Genomic DNA, 17,635 nt, shown 5'->3' on the forward strand with positions numbered 1-17,635 from the left:
ATAAAGACTTTTCTTGTGTTTAGCCCATTGAGCCCCTGAAGTTGTTCAAAATCTTGGACCTGTTATGAGCAGTAAGGGAGAAAGACGCAGATCAAGAGTGACAGACAACCATCTGCAGACGGTAGACGAGCACATTTCAATCAATCTAGCAATTTTCTAAAATGATAAATTGATAAATGGGACTAGAGTTTCACATGGACTCTGATCTTGTATCTGAATCTATCTCAGGACCAAACATCTGGATCCACATTCTGTCTGTGGTTTATTTTACTGTCATTTCTGCATAATGGAAACTGAAGGATGGGACAGGAATGGGATGATGATCACAAAACGGCAGAACATCCAGGATGGATGGAGCTAGCCTGTTTGGTTAGAGGGTGGGGAGACGAGAGGAGTGGAGACTGTAGGTGAGACAGGGGGGTGGGGTGGGGTAAGGAGTTTCCTGCTTTGGACCTCACTCTGGAGTTGAGTTTCCTTCGAAGTGAGGTACGCATTCAAGTGTGTGTGTGTGTGTGTGTGTGCCTCTCTGTTTATTTACAGAACTTCAGCTCTTGCTCCATCCATAGAGAAGGGGAGTCACCGAGCACCCCCCCCCTCCCCTCCTCCCCCAGTCTTGCCAATGTGAATGGAAACACACCAGAGCAGGACGCCATGCGAGCATACTTTCCGATGCAAGTTGCACACATATCAATTTGATATTACGTCCACAGCTCAGGCTAACGACCGCAATCAAAAAGACAAATGATCAACACGACACACAGCTCATTAACTAATAATTTATTTTTTTTATCATTTAGATTAAAAGGTCAGTGGTTCATTGCCTCAGAGGAAAATGTACAAGAAAGACTCTGATGTAACAGAAATGAATAGCAGGACTGAACTAAGGGAAGAATCCCTTCATTCCCCATTAAAGGTAGGAAGATCAGTTGTTTTTTTTTGTGAGTGAAGCATTATTCCTAGAACATTAATGGAACCATAATATGCAGGTTGTTCTGTCAGTTCCTGCTTCTACCTCTGGGAAAAGCAAAAGGACCGATCAGCACGGGTCACATTTTTACATCGACTCCCTACAAAGTCATTTACAATTAAGGTGGTTGTTGTCTGGAAACAACTTTAAACCAACAGGAATACATTCTGTGTAAAATCTGAACCGCATCTCCAGGCTGTGATCACAAAAGCATATGTTTCTGGTTTCTACATCCATATAAGATCATCTGGTTTGTGCATCCAAACTCAAGAGTCATCCCAGGCCAGGTGATGCTTCACAAAAGACAACACAAATAGTAGAGGCAGTTCAGTACATATTTACAACATTAAAGTATGTCAAAACTCATTAAACAAGGCAAGATGGAAGTGGAATGAGAATAAAAATGGGAATCACACCAGTGACAAAAAAAAAAGGAGGAGCTTTGTCTTCAGATAGGATATATGCCATTCTGCATGGTCGGATCTTCAGCATACCACTTGTTTACTTGGGTAAATAACACACACACACGCACACACACACACACACACACACACACACACACACACACACACACACACACATACACACACACACACCCACACACACCTGTGAATGTAATAATTGCTGCAGTGGGGGAGGTAAAGACAAAAAAAAGCCGTTACGGTTTCAGTTCCACTGCCAAGCTGCTCAGCTCGCTAGCGTAAAACAACAGGACGGCTCTCCCTATGAAACCCACTAAATAACTTTAACAATGCTGTGCTTCCATCCCCCCAAAACATCTGGCTAGTTCTTGCTTCTTATCTTTGTTCATTCAGGGTGGGCATTTTTCTCCTTCTTTTTTGGGTAATTTCACATTGACAAATCTAAAGTCCAGATTCAAGTGTTGGGTGCTTAAAAAGTTCCAGGGAGGCCTCAAAGGCATGTAATTTGACCATCCATCATAACGTGTCACATCATACTCGAGAAGAGACTCAAGCACCATCTGTCACACAGGACAGACAACACAAACCAGGATTGATGGTTTCATTTGACATTTTTGGAAGTTTTGACTTTTTTCTCAGAAGAAAATGTTGCCTGTAATTTGCCGTAGCGTTGTCATTAAATTTTGCAATGGGATGTTTTCATATTTGAAAACAAAATGTAGTGAGACGGATGAATGCACAGCATAAAGATTTACAATCAGTAGAACAACATCCAAACCCACTCATAGTTCATAACGGCTGTCATGGTGCCCACATTCTTAAGCTTGGTGACGTTATTTCACACACATTTACAATCAGACCATAGACTTGTGTGAGTGTGTTCTTCACAGTTTGACATACATTCTCAGAAAACGTGAAAATAATGACAATGGTGCAGTACAGTACACCACTGAGGAGTTGGGTTTTTTTTTTTGTTTTTTGGCAGCCTTGTTTCTGTTCCGTCACCGATCTGAAACACTGAATACGCAGCACACAAAAAAGGCTGGAAGGAGCGTTTGGAGAGGATGGCGGCTGACACATAGAGGAGGGCAGAGGAGAGATACTTTTGGATGAATGACAAACCAAACATACCACTGCAGCCAGAGGAGCGTAACCACTAGCTAGCATGACAGGCCTGTCGGCACACACACACACACACACACACACACACACACACACCGCTACGCTAGTTTGATGTGCCCCTCAAAACTGTGTTTATCTTGTGCTCTATTTAAATAAATTTTAATGTGCTTTACAAAATGAAATAACAGCAAAAGGCAGATAAAAAGCCTGAGAGCAACCAGACGAGTCTCTCTGTGGTTTTTGTCGGTCTTGACTTCCATAGCCTCTTAATTGAATTTCAAAACTGACTATGCTTATTTGGCACAGGATGACAGAGAATGTCTCAGGGTGGGCGCGTGAGGGAAGATGACTCGGGAAGTTTTCCTTTGGGTTTATATGCTCATATTGGTGTAAGCCTCGCTCTGCTCACTTGCAAGCTTTTTTGATGGACCAGCAAAGACCACAAACACGCAAACATAACATAGTATACGAGGAATGAAATATGATCCTCTCATGTCGTTACACAATCAGTGAGCACACATTAAAAAAAAAAAAAAAAAAACTTTCCAGCCTCATTCATTTTGTCAAAATATGTCAGAGAAAAACACAGCTATGTTGTTTATCCAACTTTGTTTTCATTTTACTGCATGAAAACTCTCTCGTTGATTGAACTCTCGTTTCAATCTCGTATTTTTGGCAAACAAATGGATGCCAGTCGCAAGGCAGATCAGAAAAACGTTCAGACATTTAAATACGAAGGAATAACACTGGCCACACAGGAACATCTGGAAGGCCACTAACCAACAGAAGACATTATCCATGAAGCTAAAAGTCCCCTTTGAAATATCGGCATTGTTCTTAAATTCCAGCCATTTGTCCACATTGCTTAATATTTCCCCCAGAAAAAGTGACAAGCAATAACTTATGATGGTGACGTATAACTTTATAAACCACTAATGAGAGGGAATAGTGGTGAAGAGGCACAGCCCCAGAGCCTGGAATGTGACTCACACATGCTTAAATGGTTTGTTCTACGTACAATAAAACACAAAAGATACATCTTAAATAAGAATTTTGGCTGGAATATGGATGGATGAGATAAAACATAGCCACACAAAGAATATAAACTCTGCTATAGGTAGTGGCATAAAATACAGATATAACACGAGCAGTTTATTCTGTCAGGGCTGTCTGGTGGCCAGTCTGAGGTTTGCTGTGGAAATCGTTCCTACGAAGGGAGCCCTTGATTCCTCACGGGACGGGAGTTTCATAGTTACAGTCGGTAGAAGTTGCTGTTGAGGTTTGGAACAGGAACATTTGTTCATGATCATTTGAACAGAAAAAGGCGGTGGTGGTCAGGCGGGACAGCACGGCGTGATCCAGGTGGAGTTTGTTTCGGTAAGGAAACGTGAAGAGGCCAAGCCGGGGGGAGTCTGGAATAAAGACCACAGCTGAGTTGTGTAGTGGGAGGTGAGGAGGAGTGAAGGTCCAGTGGTGTGTGTGTGTGTGTGTGTGTGTGTGTGGGAGGGGGGTGTTGAAGTTTGGTGACAAGTGGACATTTCCGCTGTCGTCGTCTAGCGAGGGAATGGCATCTGCTACTAGTCTACCCTTCATACCCTTTTTAATGGTCCCTTTTTAAGGCAAACCAATCGGACAAAAGACAACGGACATAACAAAGTCAAAATTTGAAAAATAAAATGAAAATAATTATACAATATACACAACATGTGGTCCTTAAAACAGGTAGGGTACATGCAGTCTTCTAATGTGCAGAGTTCCCGTGATGTAAAAGACAGGTTCAGGGAAAGGGATAAGAGATCACTGGGCAAGGTTTCATGATGGTAGGGGGGAGGGGGTGAAAGGACAGACAGGACTGCTTTCCCATCATGCTTTGCTGCACTTCCCCTTTTTCTCTTTGCGCTGGAACTTCCTCAGGCGTCTTGTCCAAACGTCCCTCCACTGGATCACCAGGCTGTTTTTATCAGCAATAAGGCCCACGCGCTCCACCCCTGGACTGGGGGCTCCGGCCCCTGGGCTGACGCCAGTGCCTGTGCTCGTGCCTCCATCGCTACCACCCATCACCAAGAACCGTTTGCTCATCTGGATCTTCGGGCATTTGCAGGCGAGGTCCTTCATGTGCACCCACAGGATGTTGTCGCCTCGTTTCAAAGGTTCGCCACGACTCTTGTACACAGACACCACGTTAACGGAGAACTTAGCCCAGTCCCCCACTGTCTCCATGTCCAGTACATTCACTTGGACAGCTGAGGACAGAGTCAAAAACATTTAAAAAAAAAATAGACCTACATTCTTAACACTATTTTTATGGTTAATAATTAATTCTACAGTCCTACCGTAATCTTTCTTGCAATATTTCTTCATGTTGATCTTCAGGTTGCCCTTCACTGGTTTACAGTAAGACTCACAATCTGAAAACCAAAAACAGCCATCATTCAGTAAAGCCTGCGCTAGCGCCACAGATCTACTGACACTTAAATTACACGGATAAAGGACACTTACACACTTGGATTCTGAGCCGTTGCCATACGGTTACATTTTAGGACTATTTCACACCATTTCATTACCCGTTATGTGAGGCTCATGGAGCACTTAAATAGTAACTAGCACATCTGTTGTGCAAAGGTTGTGTGACTAAACTGCTATATAGTGTGAAACCACCAATAAACACACCCAAACGCATCGTTTCCACCAATGGGTGCAGGCCGAGGTTGTTGTGTTGACTTGTTTCAAAACCTTGTGACAACTATTCTTATATTTACACTCGTCTTCACGGTGACAGAGTCCTTTGATGGAGTCAAAGGCTGCAACAGAAAGTGGACATTGTTGGATTAAATTGAGCTGTGTTAGAACACAACGTAGACTAATCACACATCGCACCCCAGCAGCAGCTGGTGTTTGTGAGGCCAGTGAAATATACCTGAGTAATAAATGTGTTCACTTTGACATGTTGTCAGGGATCTTGAGGAAAGGCAGAGCGTATTGGAAGCGGGTCATGGTTGGATGTATGTGGACAGACCTTGGCTGCCAGCATGACGCCTGAGACCACACATCAGACTGATGACCTCTATTGACCAATTATGGGCGGAGCCACCAGTGATGAGGTGTTATATAATGATCGTGAGGACTATAGTAACATCCTGGATGGCTGATGCCTCTCATCTCTGGTCTTGACTCAGAAAAAAACAGTTAAACACTATTTATCTCCGAGAATTTTTTTCCGGCCCATCTTTGCAAAGTTACACAAATTTGGAAACTACACTGGAAATAATTCATCCCTTGATTTATAGCTCTAGGGTTTGAAGCAACTACCTCATTCCACCACAACCTCTCATCTCTTCAGTTTGCAGCCCAAGATTGAACTTCAACCCAACAAAAAAATTGATCATTCCAAAAAAAAAGGGAAATATTTGTGGAGTGATGTTGAAAAATCATTGTGAGCAATACTTCCTTTGGACCAAGAAAGTTGGAAATAAATCAGACACATGCAAGTAATAATTCCAAATGGTTTGTTCTGTGTGATCCTGAAATATTTGTTATAACATTAAAAGCTTTACTTCCTTGGCATCATAAGATGCATTTCCTATTTGTCAGGGAAAAAATGGAATGAGATTAGAAAAGAAGCCAAACTGAAATAAAGCTTTAACAACAGATGAAAATAAATAACACTGAAGTTTTACAGTAGGTATGCAAATACCTACTGTATTTGCATATTTATTGATGCTTTATTCATTGTTTGTTGTTGGATGTACCAATTGAAATAAAAAAAGTACATGGAGAGAGGATGCTCATGTTAAGACATGACTACCGTGTTTCAGTGAAGGCACAGGAGGATCTGGGCATGCTGTCCGTTTGGAATTGGAATGTCAGGGCATGAAACTGAAAAACCACATGCCGTTAAAGGGGCTCGTATCTGTGGTCGGGCCTCTCATTGCCATCAAATGGAAAAGCTTTCGTTCATGTTACTTCCCAAAGCAAACAGAATAAATTTGTTGGATATGAAATGCTCCAATTAAAAAAAAGAAGAAAAAAAATCGTGAGTAAGAAAATTACACTTTGTGGATTGCATGGGAACAAGGGTGTTGCATCGTTCATTTTTTTTTTTTTTTTTGTTGGTGGTGGTGGGGGGGGAGCGGATAGAGCAATGGAAGGAGGAAAGAAACAGGGGACCAAGGAGCCCATAAAAATGTCCAGGAGGTTTGGCTGTATATCAAAGCACTGGAGATTTTATTAGAGGAGAGAATATGAAAGAAAGGGAGAAGGAGAGAGCAGATGGCAGCGTCCAATAACGTCAAGACTCGGCGACTTAAAGAAGGACACTGATGAGTGGAAGTGTGGATGTGGAAGGGTCCAGCGATGTACTTGTGGATAGATTTCTGCAGGGTTGTGTGTGTTGTGCATTATTCACAGGAGGTTAAGCATCATTGTTTGCTTAAGGTCTTTTTCATTATGAGTGAGTATGTGGTTTCATGTGAAGATCATTATCATGTAAGTGTGCTAGCAACTGCGACAGGCATGCATTTCGATGAGATGTGCATGGAATTCATTAGATCACCATTATTGTTTGCGTGTGTGGTATACAGTGGCTGACCTAAAGGTATCAGTGGTGAAGTGCTTGGCTGGGGTCGAGTGTGTTTTCCCATGAAGAGTCACTTACTGCTGGCTGTTCACCTGGAAAAGCTGCTGCTGAATCGACCACTGACCCAGAAGAGCAGCCCAATGAAAACATTCACAATTGGCTCCGGGGCTCTAGATGCCCTCCTTCCCTCAGGCCCCTCTCACTGTGCCATGACAAGGACAAATTGCATCCACCGCCCCTTACACAAAACCATTTTGGGGCCTTGGATTTTTTTGACAGTGAAACTCGTTCTGTGGTAGTTTAGGAAGGAGAAAGATGGGGGAAATGCTGCGGCGCGTTTGGATGAGTTGAATTGGTGATCAACGATTGTGTTCTTAGACCAAGTAACATTTTCCCAGGGAAGTCGTAAACACATGCGCCCACACACACACACACACACACACACACACACACACACACACACACACACACACACACACACACACACACACACACACACACACACACACACACACACACACACACACACACACACACACAAAAGACTGGACTGTGAATTTTTGTTTTTGCTTTTAAATAGGACTGCGAGGCTCAGATAATAGGAGGAAACTGAGCAAAAGAATCTTAACAAGAGAAAAGAAATTCAAAAAGAGGATAAAACTGAAGTCAACATGAGCCACTGAAGGCATCTGTAAACCTATGAGTCATTCCTTCATAGTGTAACTGCAAATGTAACCTTTAAATGAAAGAAATGCATAAATCAAAAGAGTAATTTTACAGTCAGCAGTATGACAAATTATGATTTGTCAAGGGACGGAGATATCAAAACAATAATCTTGTGAAAAGTAGAGTGAAATATCAGTGGCAAAGTGGGAGGTGCGATCTGCAGCCTGAGTGATGACATGTCTCAAAAGCTCCCTAATGAATCAACATTTCCAAATCAACAGAGCCTAAATTGGACAGTTGGAGAGAAACTGAACAAACTTCCCCCGAGTTATTTGCCAAACTTTTCACATCTCAGATCTCACTTTTCCAGCACATCTCCGTGCTAAACTTGAACTAATCGTCTGCCTATCTAATGAAATTGGCTTAAAGCTGCAACCGTATTCTGAACTCAGTTTTGCACGAACCTGAGTTTGGCTGTGGAAGAAACCATGCAAAGGGCAGAGATTTTTAAGACAATGGAAAAATCCTGTAGGTCCCTGTGCACTCATTCTTTTTGCCGGACTTCAAAAGATGGGACCGACCCTTCATTAATATTTATTCCACACCTCAAAACTCCAGTCCAAAAATATTAAAAACTAGTTTTGTTCCTCTCATAAAGCAGCTGTACTCATGGGCGAGGTGAAAGGAGTGCACACTAACCTGCCGGTTCCTCCGTGCTGCTCACCACAGCTGTGGGGTTGACCACTGGGATTTCTGAAATGCACACCAGAAACACAAAGTCATTTCATTGCGTAAATGCAAATCTCGACATTTTAAGTATGATCTAAATAATTTGGTTTTTATGCCTGCTCAGAGCGCACGTGTGGTCAAAAGAAGAAGAAGAAAAAACATATCTGAATTAGTTAAAGGTAATTCCAAACAGTGATCTTGGGATCATGTGTGAATATATTATTAAAGCCACAACAGGGAGGTAAAGAGGTTAACTTAGTGTTGAATTACGAGCAGGAGGCGTCTTGCGTGAAAAAATACCAGGCTTGTTGTACGTTAGGGTCGGATTGTGACACGTGTCAGCTACGAACAAGAAAACACATGGGGGACTGCAGACAGGCACAGCAGATAAACAATGACAGACTGACAGGGATGTTTATTGGTGGTGCGCTGGATGACAGGCTCAAATAAACCATGCATTCCATGGACTCATGTGGAGGCTTCAATGTAATGTTGAAGAATACCAAGAAAGCTCTTAGGAGAGTATAAGTGGAAGAAATAATGAAGCATTAAAGACCAAATGTACATTTCCAATCAATCCCAGCAGATGCCACATAAAACAATCTAAAGTCTAAAGAAGTCGATCCAGATGAGTTGATTCTTTTGGAACATTGATGAAATTGGAAAGGTGGCGCACCAGATTAGTCTGGACCCCCCCCCCCCCCGAACAGATGCTGCGTTGACACCGCTGTGTCCTCGACGGGCAAACATGGACAGATGGCAAAGGAACAATTTTGGTTGGATCATCTTGAGACGGATGCAGCCCTCCCTCGCTGTGCCCGTCGGCTACTCCACCTTGTGGAATTCCTCCAGGACTCCTCTCCTAATCGTAACTTTCCAATACAATTGCTAATGCTAATAAAGGGCTCTTTGCTGTTACCGTAAACAGAGTTACTGGATGCTGGCGCAGCTTCCACCCAGAGGATCTGCTTTAGATTTGATTTGGATGTTGATGTTCAAAACAAGCAAAGTGGGAGTGTGCTGGCAGGAGGTGGGGTGAGGGTGTTTGTTGGAGAGCTTTTTTTTTTTTTTTTTTTTTTTTTGAAGCAAAAAGCAGCTTGTGTCTGAATTTATTTATGGACACCCCACCAACAAAAACAGACAAGGACATGCAGCTTCGTGAGGCGGGAGCAGCTGCTAGAGGGTATTTTCTGTCTGTGTGCCCCTGTGGCCACATCTTGTGAAGACACAGATGATGAAAGGATCATTCAGATGAGGGTTGCTGCCATCATGCTAATTGGGCTGCTTAATGGGCTTGTCTTCTTTTCTGAGTCCAGGAGCCTCAATAGGCAGCGGGAAACCCACCCTAAAGCCATATTGACACACTTAAATGTCAATCTATCTGTTTGTAATGGATCAGATTGTAGCTTTTAGCTTAAAAAACATATACAAGTGCATTTGTGATCACCCAGCACCAGCATCAGGGCAAAAAAAGAAAGAAAGTGTGTTTGATATCGGTGATGCAGGTGACTCATGCTAGCTGTATAAATGTGCGAATGCATGCTGTTTCAGAGGACAGACATGTTTACATTAGTGCTAGATATAGAACACGTGAGCTTAAGTGCAAATCATCAAGGTAACTAAAGCTGATCTGAACAAAAAAATTCAAAAGAATCGTCTTTTGCTTCAGGAAAATTTAATTTGTATGTTTGTGGTATATCAAAAAATGCAGCTGCTACATACTGTGATTTCCCCCCCCCCCGATAACGTTTTTACAAACCGTTCAGTTCAAATGTACACACACAACCCTTCTTTCAGTGTTTGCTTCAGTGGTACTGAAATGAACGTCCTTCTCCCATCTGCCATCCGCTCCAGAACTGCGTGTGACAAAACCAACATGGCAGCATGTCGCCACAATGTGGCGGAGCACGGCGGGGCGCTGGGCACACACAGTCTGCTTTGGTGGAGGTCTTGTCAGCAAAGTGTGTAAAGTGTGCATAGAGCCCTTGGCTCACAGTGTGATGGAAAGTTGCTCTCTTCAACACACGCCTGCATGTGCCGGCTACTGGCAAATTTCATAATCCACAGCCGCACATACACACTTGTCACAGGAAATTAAAAATCTGATGCAGCAGACATGCATATATGGTGAGTAGAATACACACACACATACACACACACACACACACACACACACACACACACACACACACACACACACACACACACACACACACACACAACTACACTACACACTATTGACAGAAAGCACAACAACATTAACCAAGTTCTCACAATACCTTCTCTGCACTGATTTTTAATTTGACTACTTTGCATGATATGACATCTGGGTTATGTTTTCAATGAAATTATCATTTCATTTTAGGCAACCAAGCAAACCTACACATGCTTGTTCAGTATATTGAGTATGTAGTGCATGGACTGGGCTGAGTGCGTCTGTCAGAAGGCCAGAAAGACTTCAGGCTACAGGGAAGTGTGCTTTCAATTACGCTGTAATGTCTCTGGTTGGAATATGGGCTGCTTTTAGAGTGGTTCATGACTTTATTGTAACTATGTGTTATGCCTTCTGTTATGTGATGTTTTTCACCATGGAATCTGTCAGTGTCTCACTGATCGATGAAGAAACTGACAAACGAACTCACAAAGTCACCAGGCAACAAAGTTGTTATCACTCATTGGTAATTGTGTTTGTGTGTGTGTGTGTGTGTGTGTGTGTGTGTGTGTGTGTGTGTGTGTGTGTGTGTGTGTGTGTGTGTGTGTGTGATTCACTTACTGATGCAGGGGGCCACAGGTGAGCGGCTCTGCTGGTAGCCCTTAGCGCAGCGGTTGCAGGTGATGCCGGTAACGCCGTCCTTGCAGGGGCATTGGCCTGTGGTCTGGTTGCATGTCTTGCCTGCTGCACCCACAGGGTGGCAGTCACAGGCTGGGGTGTAGACCGGGGCACAGGTGTGAAGGGGGAGGGACGATTGTTAAATAAGGGAGAAGAGAGAGAGGTAAATCATCAAAACCTGTTGCCAAGACAACACACACAACTGGCTAAGTCTGTGGATGAGTCTGTGCAGGTTAGGGGATGTAATCTTTTCATTTTTAATCATGTGATGAATTTTTAGGTTTCTCTTCTCAATGTGTCTGTGCAACTGGGAGAAAAAATATAACAGATAAGAAGAAATGATAATAGTATCAGACCAGAAAGGTGATGCACAAATGTGCCATCCTCACTGCTCTTACAGTGCCGTGTCAAGCCTGATGCTTGCCTGGTCACACACACACACACAAACTTTGCTGCTTCATCACTTCCTGAAAGTTCATTTGATTCCCAGCAAATGCCAACAGCAACAAGCAACGCTCTGACCCCCTCTTTTTTGGCGAATCCTTTATGAGTTTTGTCGGTTCAAACCTAAGTTACCAAAAACCCCTTCAGCAATGGAAGCCTTTTTTGGTTTAAGCAGCTGTTAAAGAGTTGGCGTGTTCGTCCGAAACCTTCCAAGAGAGCTTTACAAGATGTTAAAGAGGATGAAAAGGACAGGGAGAAGCTAAATACTGGAGTGTGAGAAGCAAGGGAGATGCCTGGAGAGAAGTAGTGAGTGACTGACACAACACTTTTGTAGAGTCCAAACATCATAAACTACTGTGAATCCAACCAAACTGTGGTATTTCTGACTGTTATGTAATCCAGTCAGATGAAGAAACCAGTAACTTTTAAATTCAAGACTTTTACATTTTCTCACGTTGTCGATATTTGGGGTGAGACTGACTGATTTCACAGAAAACTTTCGGCATTTCGGGAACAGTTAAGAAATCTACTGACATCTTTTGGACGATTGGTAAATTCACCAAATGAATTGTGAATTTTCTACATTTTCTATCATTTTCAATGATAGAAATTTACATACATTTTCTATAATTTAAAATTATAGAAGTGCAGACTAGTGCACAATGGTTCAGTGAGATGTACGAATGATTCAGTTGTAAAACAATAGTTCTCATTATTTAATCATCAAAACACAAGAAAGGAAACAAACCAACATCACACTTTGGGGAAAAACTTTGTAAACTAACAGTTTCTGGCATGCCAGAGAAAAACAGCTGGTGGCACGCCATAATTTCTTCCCACCACTCCACGGAACTGCAAATATATTTATTTGTGCCGGGACCCTACCACCTGTCGGTAGGGCAAATGGAGAGTCTAAATGGCTGAAAGTGACCAAAGAGTAATTGTGTGCGTCTGGCGGCGGGGTTGTGAGGGATTAACTGCAGCTCAGATCTTCAGAAACACGTTTGCCTTTTTCCGGCAGGGCCGACCGGTCCACAGGTGTCAAAGTGGCCGCGCTCCGTTTGAAGCTGTGCGTGGAGACGTAAATCTGATGTTTCAGCGTCCGTGCAAAATCCCCACCATTTGAGCCATGCACCAGGACGGAGAAAGCTACAGCTGTGATGGAGAGTGTCTGACCTACAGGAGACTGACATCTGAAAATGTTGGATGTCAGAGGGCGAGTCAAGGGTCTTTGGCCTGTTCCTCTGTGCCAGCTAGGTAACTTATACCCTCACATCGGTACCCACTGTCATTCATCATCCAGAGAATATTGTGAATCCTCGGGTTTGTGCTCCGAAATGATGTAATGAAACCCATCCGATCAGACTAACACGCTGGATCTATTAAATCCTCCGATCGTCTATCATTCAAACAGATTAATGAGCTGATGATCAAGAAATTGGTTTTCATTTCTAATGAAATGTAAACATGCTGGTTGCATAAAAGAAGAAAACAAAATATGTGAAAAGATCTGCGGTTTGTTCTTGATTGCGAAATGGAGCCTACGAAGGACGCCCTCCCCCTCCCCACCCCCCCCACCGTTACACGATCCGTCTGACACAAGTCTGAAGTCAGTCTGTCATGCCCGACAAGACATGTGGACGTTGTTTTCCAGCCTGATCACCGAGCGGCAGAAATCATCAACTGGATGGGCTCCGTCGTCATCGGTCCTGTCAGACATTCTCACTAAACAATCGCAGGCTGTGAAGACATGGAGGTTTACTTCCACTGTCAACACAGTTCAGTAAACAACCAGCAACTTCCAGATCTGAATGGGTCATAAGAGGCACGATGGGGGCGGCTGGTGTCAACCTCCACCCCCAGCTCTCCTCCTTGAACTGTTTTTCTGAAGTTTTATGTGCGGGGGCTCAGACCAGTTAAGAAGCAGTAAAAACGTCCTCAGAGGTTGATGACTTTTCAAGCCTTTTGTGCTTACAGATGTGACAGGCACTGAGTTGGGATTTGTAGTCATTTGACAGGCATTTGCTCTGTTTAACAGATCTGTGCTGCTCTGTGCATGTGTGTGTGTGTGTGTGTGTGTGTGTGTGTGTGTGTGCATATGGGCTGGACTCCTTACCAGGACTGTTCTTTGTCAGCAGTTATTAGCTGTGGCCACATTTGCACAGGGTGGTGTTATTAAGCACCCTGTGCAGTGCTTATGTTTTTAACAGTCAGTTACGTTCTGTTGGCTGTTCACTCAGAGATGGTGAAATACATGCTTTTCTGTGCAGCCTGGGAGATGGAGAAAAAAAACAACAATCTGTGTGCTTGTTAGAATAATCCATTCCCTCCAATTGGAGCTCTTGAGTTGCCTCAATTTAGCTTACCTGACAATGTTTGTGACATTAAACTTCATAATCATGCTGGGAATCATTTGGATTTAACATGATTTTATTTTGATCTTTGACTGTGATGTGTGAATACACTTTGGCTTTTTAGGTGTGTTATCTTTCAGATCCTTTAACAGGATAACAGACCGTTAGAAACTGTGATGAAATCTCTTGATGACATTCAGACCACAAAGACTTTAAAAATGTCCTCTCCAGCCGACTGATTTTGCTGTCAAAGGGTGGTGTGAAAATATATTTTATACTAAACTGAGAGCACTAATCAGTCCTTTCTGTGCACTGACTATTAAATCAATGGCTTGAATTAACTAAGTGTATGTGAATATTTTTCATCCATGACCAAATGCTTTTCAGTGCAAACATATTTGTCCACGGATATTAGGGGTTTTTTTTTTAGCATTTATCCTGCTTTGTTGAGCGACTGATAAGCTGATGGTGTAGATGGAGAGCACACACACACACACACACACACACACACACACACACACACACACACACACACACACACACACACACACACACACACACACACACACACACACACACACACACACACACACACACACCTCTCAGGGACAGATAAAATCTTGATCCCCTGGTTCTGCTCCATTGGTGCTCACAGGTACTGGATAACCTTCACACTAATGATACAAAGATGGTGTTATTCCACCCGCAAGGATGAACTGTAATAGACCAAATGTCCAAAAATTACTACAATTAGATTGTGTAACCCTCCCTCTGTCCAACGTGTCTTCTAACAGCAAATATCTTCAAGTCCTGTTCCAGACAGACATCCGAGATGGACGGCCAAATGGTTTATGTTGGCAAGCCCTGGACTATGGCCTTTGTAAACGCCTTTTATCAATGCTCCTTGTGGATACCAGCTGCACGGTTTGGATTCACCTAACAACCTTACATCTTGAAAGCTCATATACTGCAGCCAGGCCATGTGGTCACTGCCATGTTTCTTTCATTTTTCTGGCTGTTAATTCTTGTGACACTATAAAGAGCTGCTGGAGAGGCTGGCTCCTGGGCAATTGAACTGTAGAGTCTATGTCCATGTCCTAAACTAGGAAGACAGAATGTGTGTGTTCTGTATACAAGAGATACTGTTAGTGGTGATGAAGGCGGGAGGACAGTGGTTACTCTTCACTCATCTACAGAGCAGGTATTATTGGAAACAGAAATGGGTGATTTATCTTCTAAGACACTGCCGCCAGCCCTCCTCGCTTTTCTTTCAGAAAACATCCGTATTTTATTGTTGTATGTCCATTTTAGATGTGACACACACCCGACCCTCAGTCATATCGCACCTTGACCTCTATCTTAACACCATCATATTGAGATAGCATGCAAATATCAGGGTTGGAAATAATATTGGCATGGAGAAAAACTAAAGGTCTCAAAGGCCTTGAGCTAGTCACGGAGAGAGAGAAACCAGAAGCTGGAGAGGAAGAGGGGATGGTGGTTATAAAACAACGTGTTGTTGATGAAAAAAGTGAAAAAGGCTGAGCCAAAGGAAAATGGCCACTCCTCAAAGGCTCTGGAATTTTTCTGATCAATTGTAGAGCCAGCGGCGCTGAAAAGCGTTTCAGACGTTAACTTTCATCTCCGTTACGTCTGGGGCCTTTGTGAAGAAAGGAGATAAACTGTGAAACCACCTGATCCAGAGGCCTTGATATTGACAAATATAGTGTGAGGGAGTTTGTGTGTGTGTGTGTGTGTCTGTGAAATCATCACACTTCCAGGTTTTGCAGGAAATCGTAAATGAGGGAACAATTGACAAACGGGAAACACGCATCTCAAGACTGATGTCCTGTCTGGGTTCAGGCAGAGCTCTTTCTGTCAGTGTTTTGGTGCAGCAGCAGGTCAAATGACTCCAGCTTTAAGGCATGTGACCAAATCGTCGTGGAATTTTGCCATTATATGATGTATGGCTCGACATCTTGGTGCAACTAATATCATGCCATTTCTAACCTCTCGGTGTTCGGTTACAGCTTGGGTCGGCTGCACAGGGAAAACTGAGCAGGAGCCAGTCAGAGATTCTCGCCATGAAATTTTGACCAAAAGATCATCACAGATCATCAACATTGGCAAATGCAGTTTTTTTTAACAGTTCTGGAAGTGATTCTTTACCTTCATCAGAATCAAGAGAATGAAAAACATTCCCTCTCTGCTATTGATTTGAATTTTTCTATCGGGCAACAAGCTCAGGAAACCGGTGTTGTTTTTGCAATGAGTTCAGCAAGAGGAGAGAAATGCTTCCAGCATAATATCAGGTTGAAAAATATTCACTGCGAATGTGAAATAATAACGGGATAAAATACATGTTTCCATGAGAAAAGGTCAAGTCATAATATTATGTGGTGTGCGGTACGGAGAGGTATTTGGTGGGACAGCCAGAAAAGCTTCAGGCGATGTGTCGACTTGCTCCCCGTTTCTAAGGTATGGCAAGTCAGACGTGTTGACATATTTCAGTGGAAGGTACCGTGACCATGCTCGTTTCCAATCACAACTGATTACTCCTTTGGCTAAGCTTGTTAAAAAATTTTTGTCAGAAACGGCAGCATCATATGTGTATCATACTTCAAGCATCTCCATCGGCTTTTGTTTGAACGTTTTGTAAAACAGTTACTGTCACTTTTTGCCAAATGAAAGATAATCAGTGTCATTTCTGTGTAAATAAACATTCATTTTTGCTGCTTTACAGAAGACTGATTGAACATTAAAGTGATCCTTGTTCACATTAGAGTCTAAACATAGTGTTTCTTAATTATGTTTAATAAAAATAGTTTTTCCTCATAGCAGAGGGACAACTGGGGAAATTTCATGTTAACACATCCTGACAAAACCACTTACAGATAACTGAAGCATACATGATACCCCTCACCTTTGCAGGCTCGCCGGTGAGTGATCGGCCTTGCCATATCTCTGTAAAACCCCTCCTTGCAGTAGTGGCAGTGGCGGCCTGCGGTGTTGTGGCGGCAGTTCATGCACACCCCTCCGCTCTTCCTCCCTGACAACTTATACAGCTCCATGTTGAATCTGCAGCGACGGGCGTGGAGGTTGCAGTTACACGCTGCAGACAGAAAGAAGAACGTTAATCCCATTAGAAAATGTGAGCAGGTGAAGTAATATCTTCATAGTGTGTTTCCCAGAAAACCTAAATTTAACTTGAAAGTGTACATTATAGTAAAACATATATTGCGCATATCACAAGAGAGCTGGGAGACATTTTCCAGTAAGGCAGTAGTAAGTGGTTTATAATCTACGCTGCAGCTGTGTGCCTGGCTGCTGCTCCACAACTCATCAATCAAACCTGATATTTGCAGAACTCATTTTCTCCATTTCATAATTAATGAATTCTGCTTCTTGTAGTCCATTAGTTATTAATCACTGGAAAGAGAGACATAAATTTCATGAATCACTGATGAGTAAAGACTTCTAGGACCTATTAAAGGCGAGACACATTCAGATAAAGGAATGGGCTTG

General features: G+C 42.9%; 1 protein-coding gene across 2 annotated transcripts in view; it reads right to left on the reverse strand.

Moving 5' to 3' along the window:
• Window positions 1-762: 762 nt before the first annotated feature.
• The window catches only part of ntn2 (netrin 2), a 41,430-nt gene continuing 24,557 nt past the window's right edge, over window positions 763-17,635 (reverse strand). For both annotated transcript variants that reach the window (XM_068306062.1, XM_068306061.1), the window contains 5 exons: window positions 17,034-17,222; window positions 11,256-11,405; window positions 8,453-8,506; window positions 4,845-4,919; window positions 763-4,754 (listed from right to left, as the gene is read on the reverse strand). In XM_068306062.1, coding sequence (XP_068162163.1) covers window positions 4,375-4,754; window positions 4,845-4,919; window positions 8,453-8,506; window positions 11,256-11,405; window positions 17,034-17,222 — 848 coding nt within the window. In that variant the 3' untranslated portion in view covers window positions 763-4,374. The remainder of the gene's footprint in view (window positions 4,755-4,844; window positions 4,920-8,452; window positions 8,507-11,255; window positions 11,406-17,033; window positions 17,223-17,635) is intronic.

Source organism: Antennarius striatus, chromosome 21 (genome assembly GCF_040054535.1).
Source record: "Antennarius striatus isolate MH-2024 chromosome 21, ASM4005453v1, whole genome shotgun sequence".
In the NCBI taxonomy this organism is placed as follows: Eukaryota; Metazoa; Chordata; class Actinopteri; order Lophiiformes; family Antennariidae; genus Antennarius; species Antennarius striatus.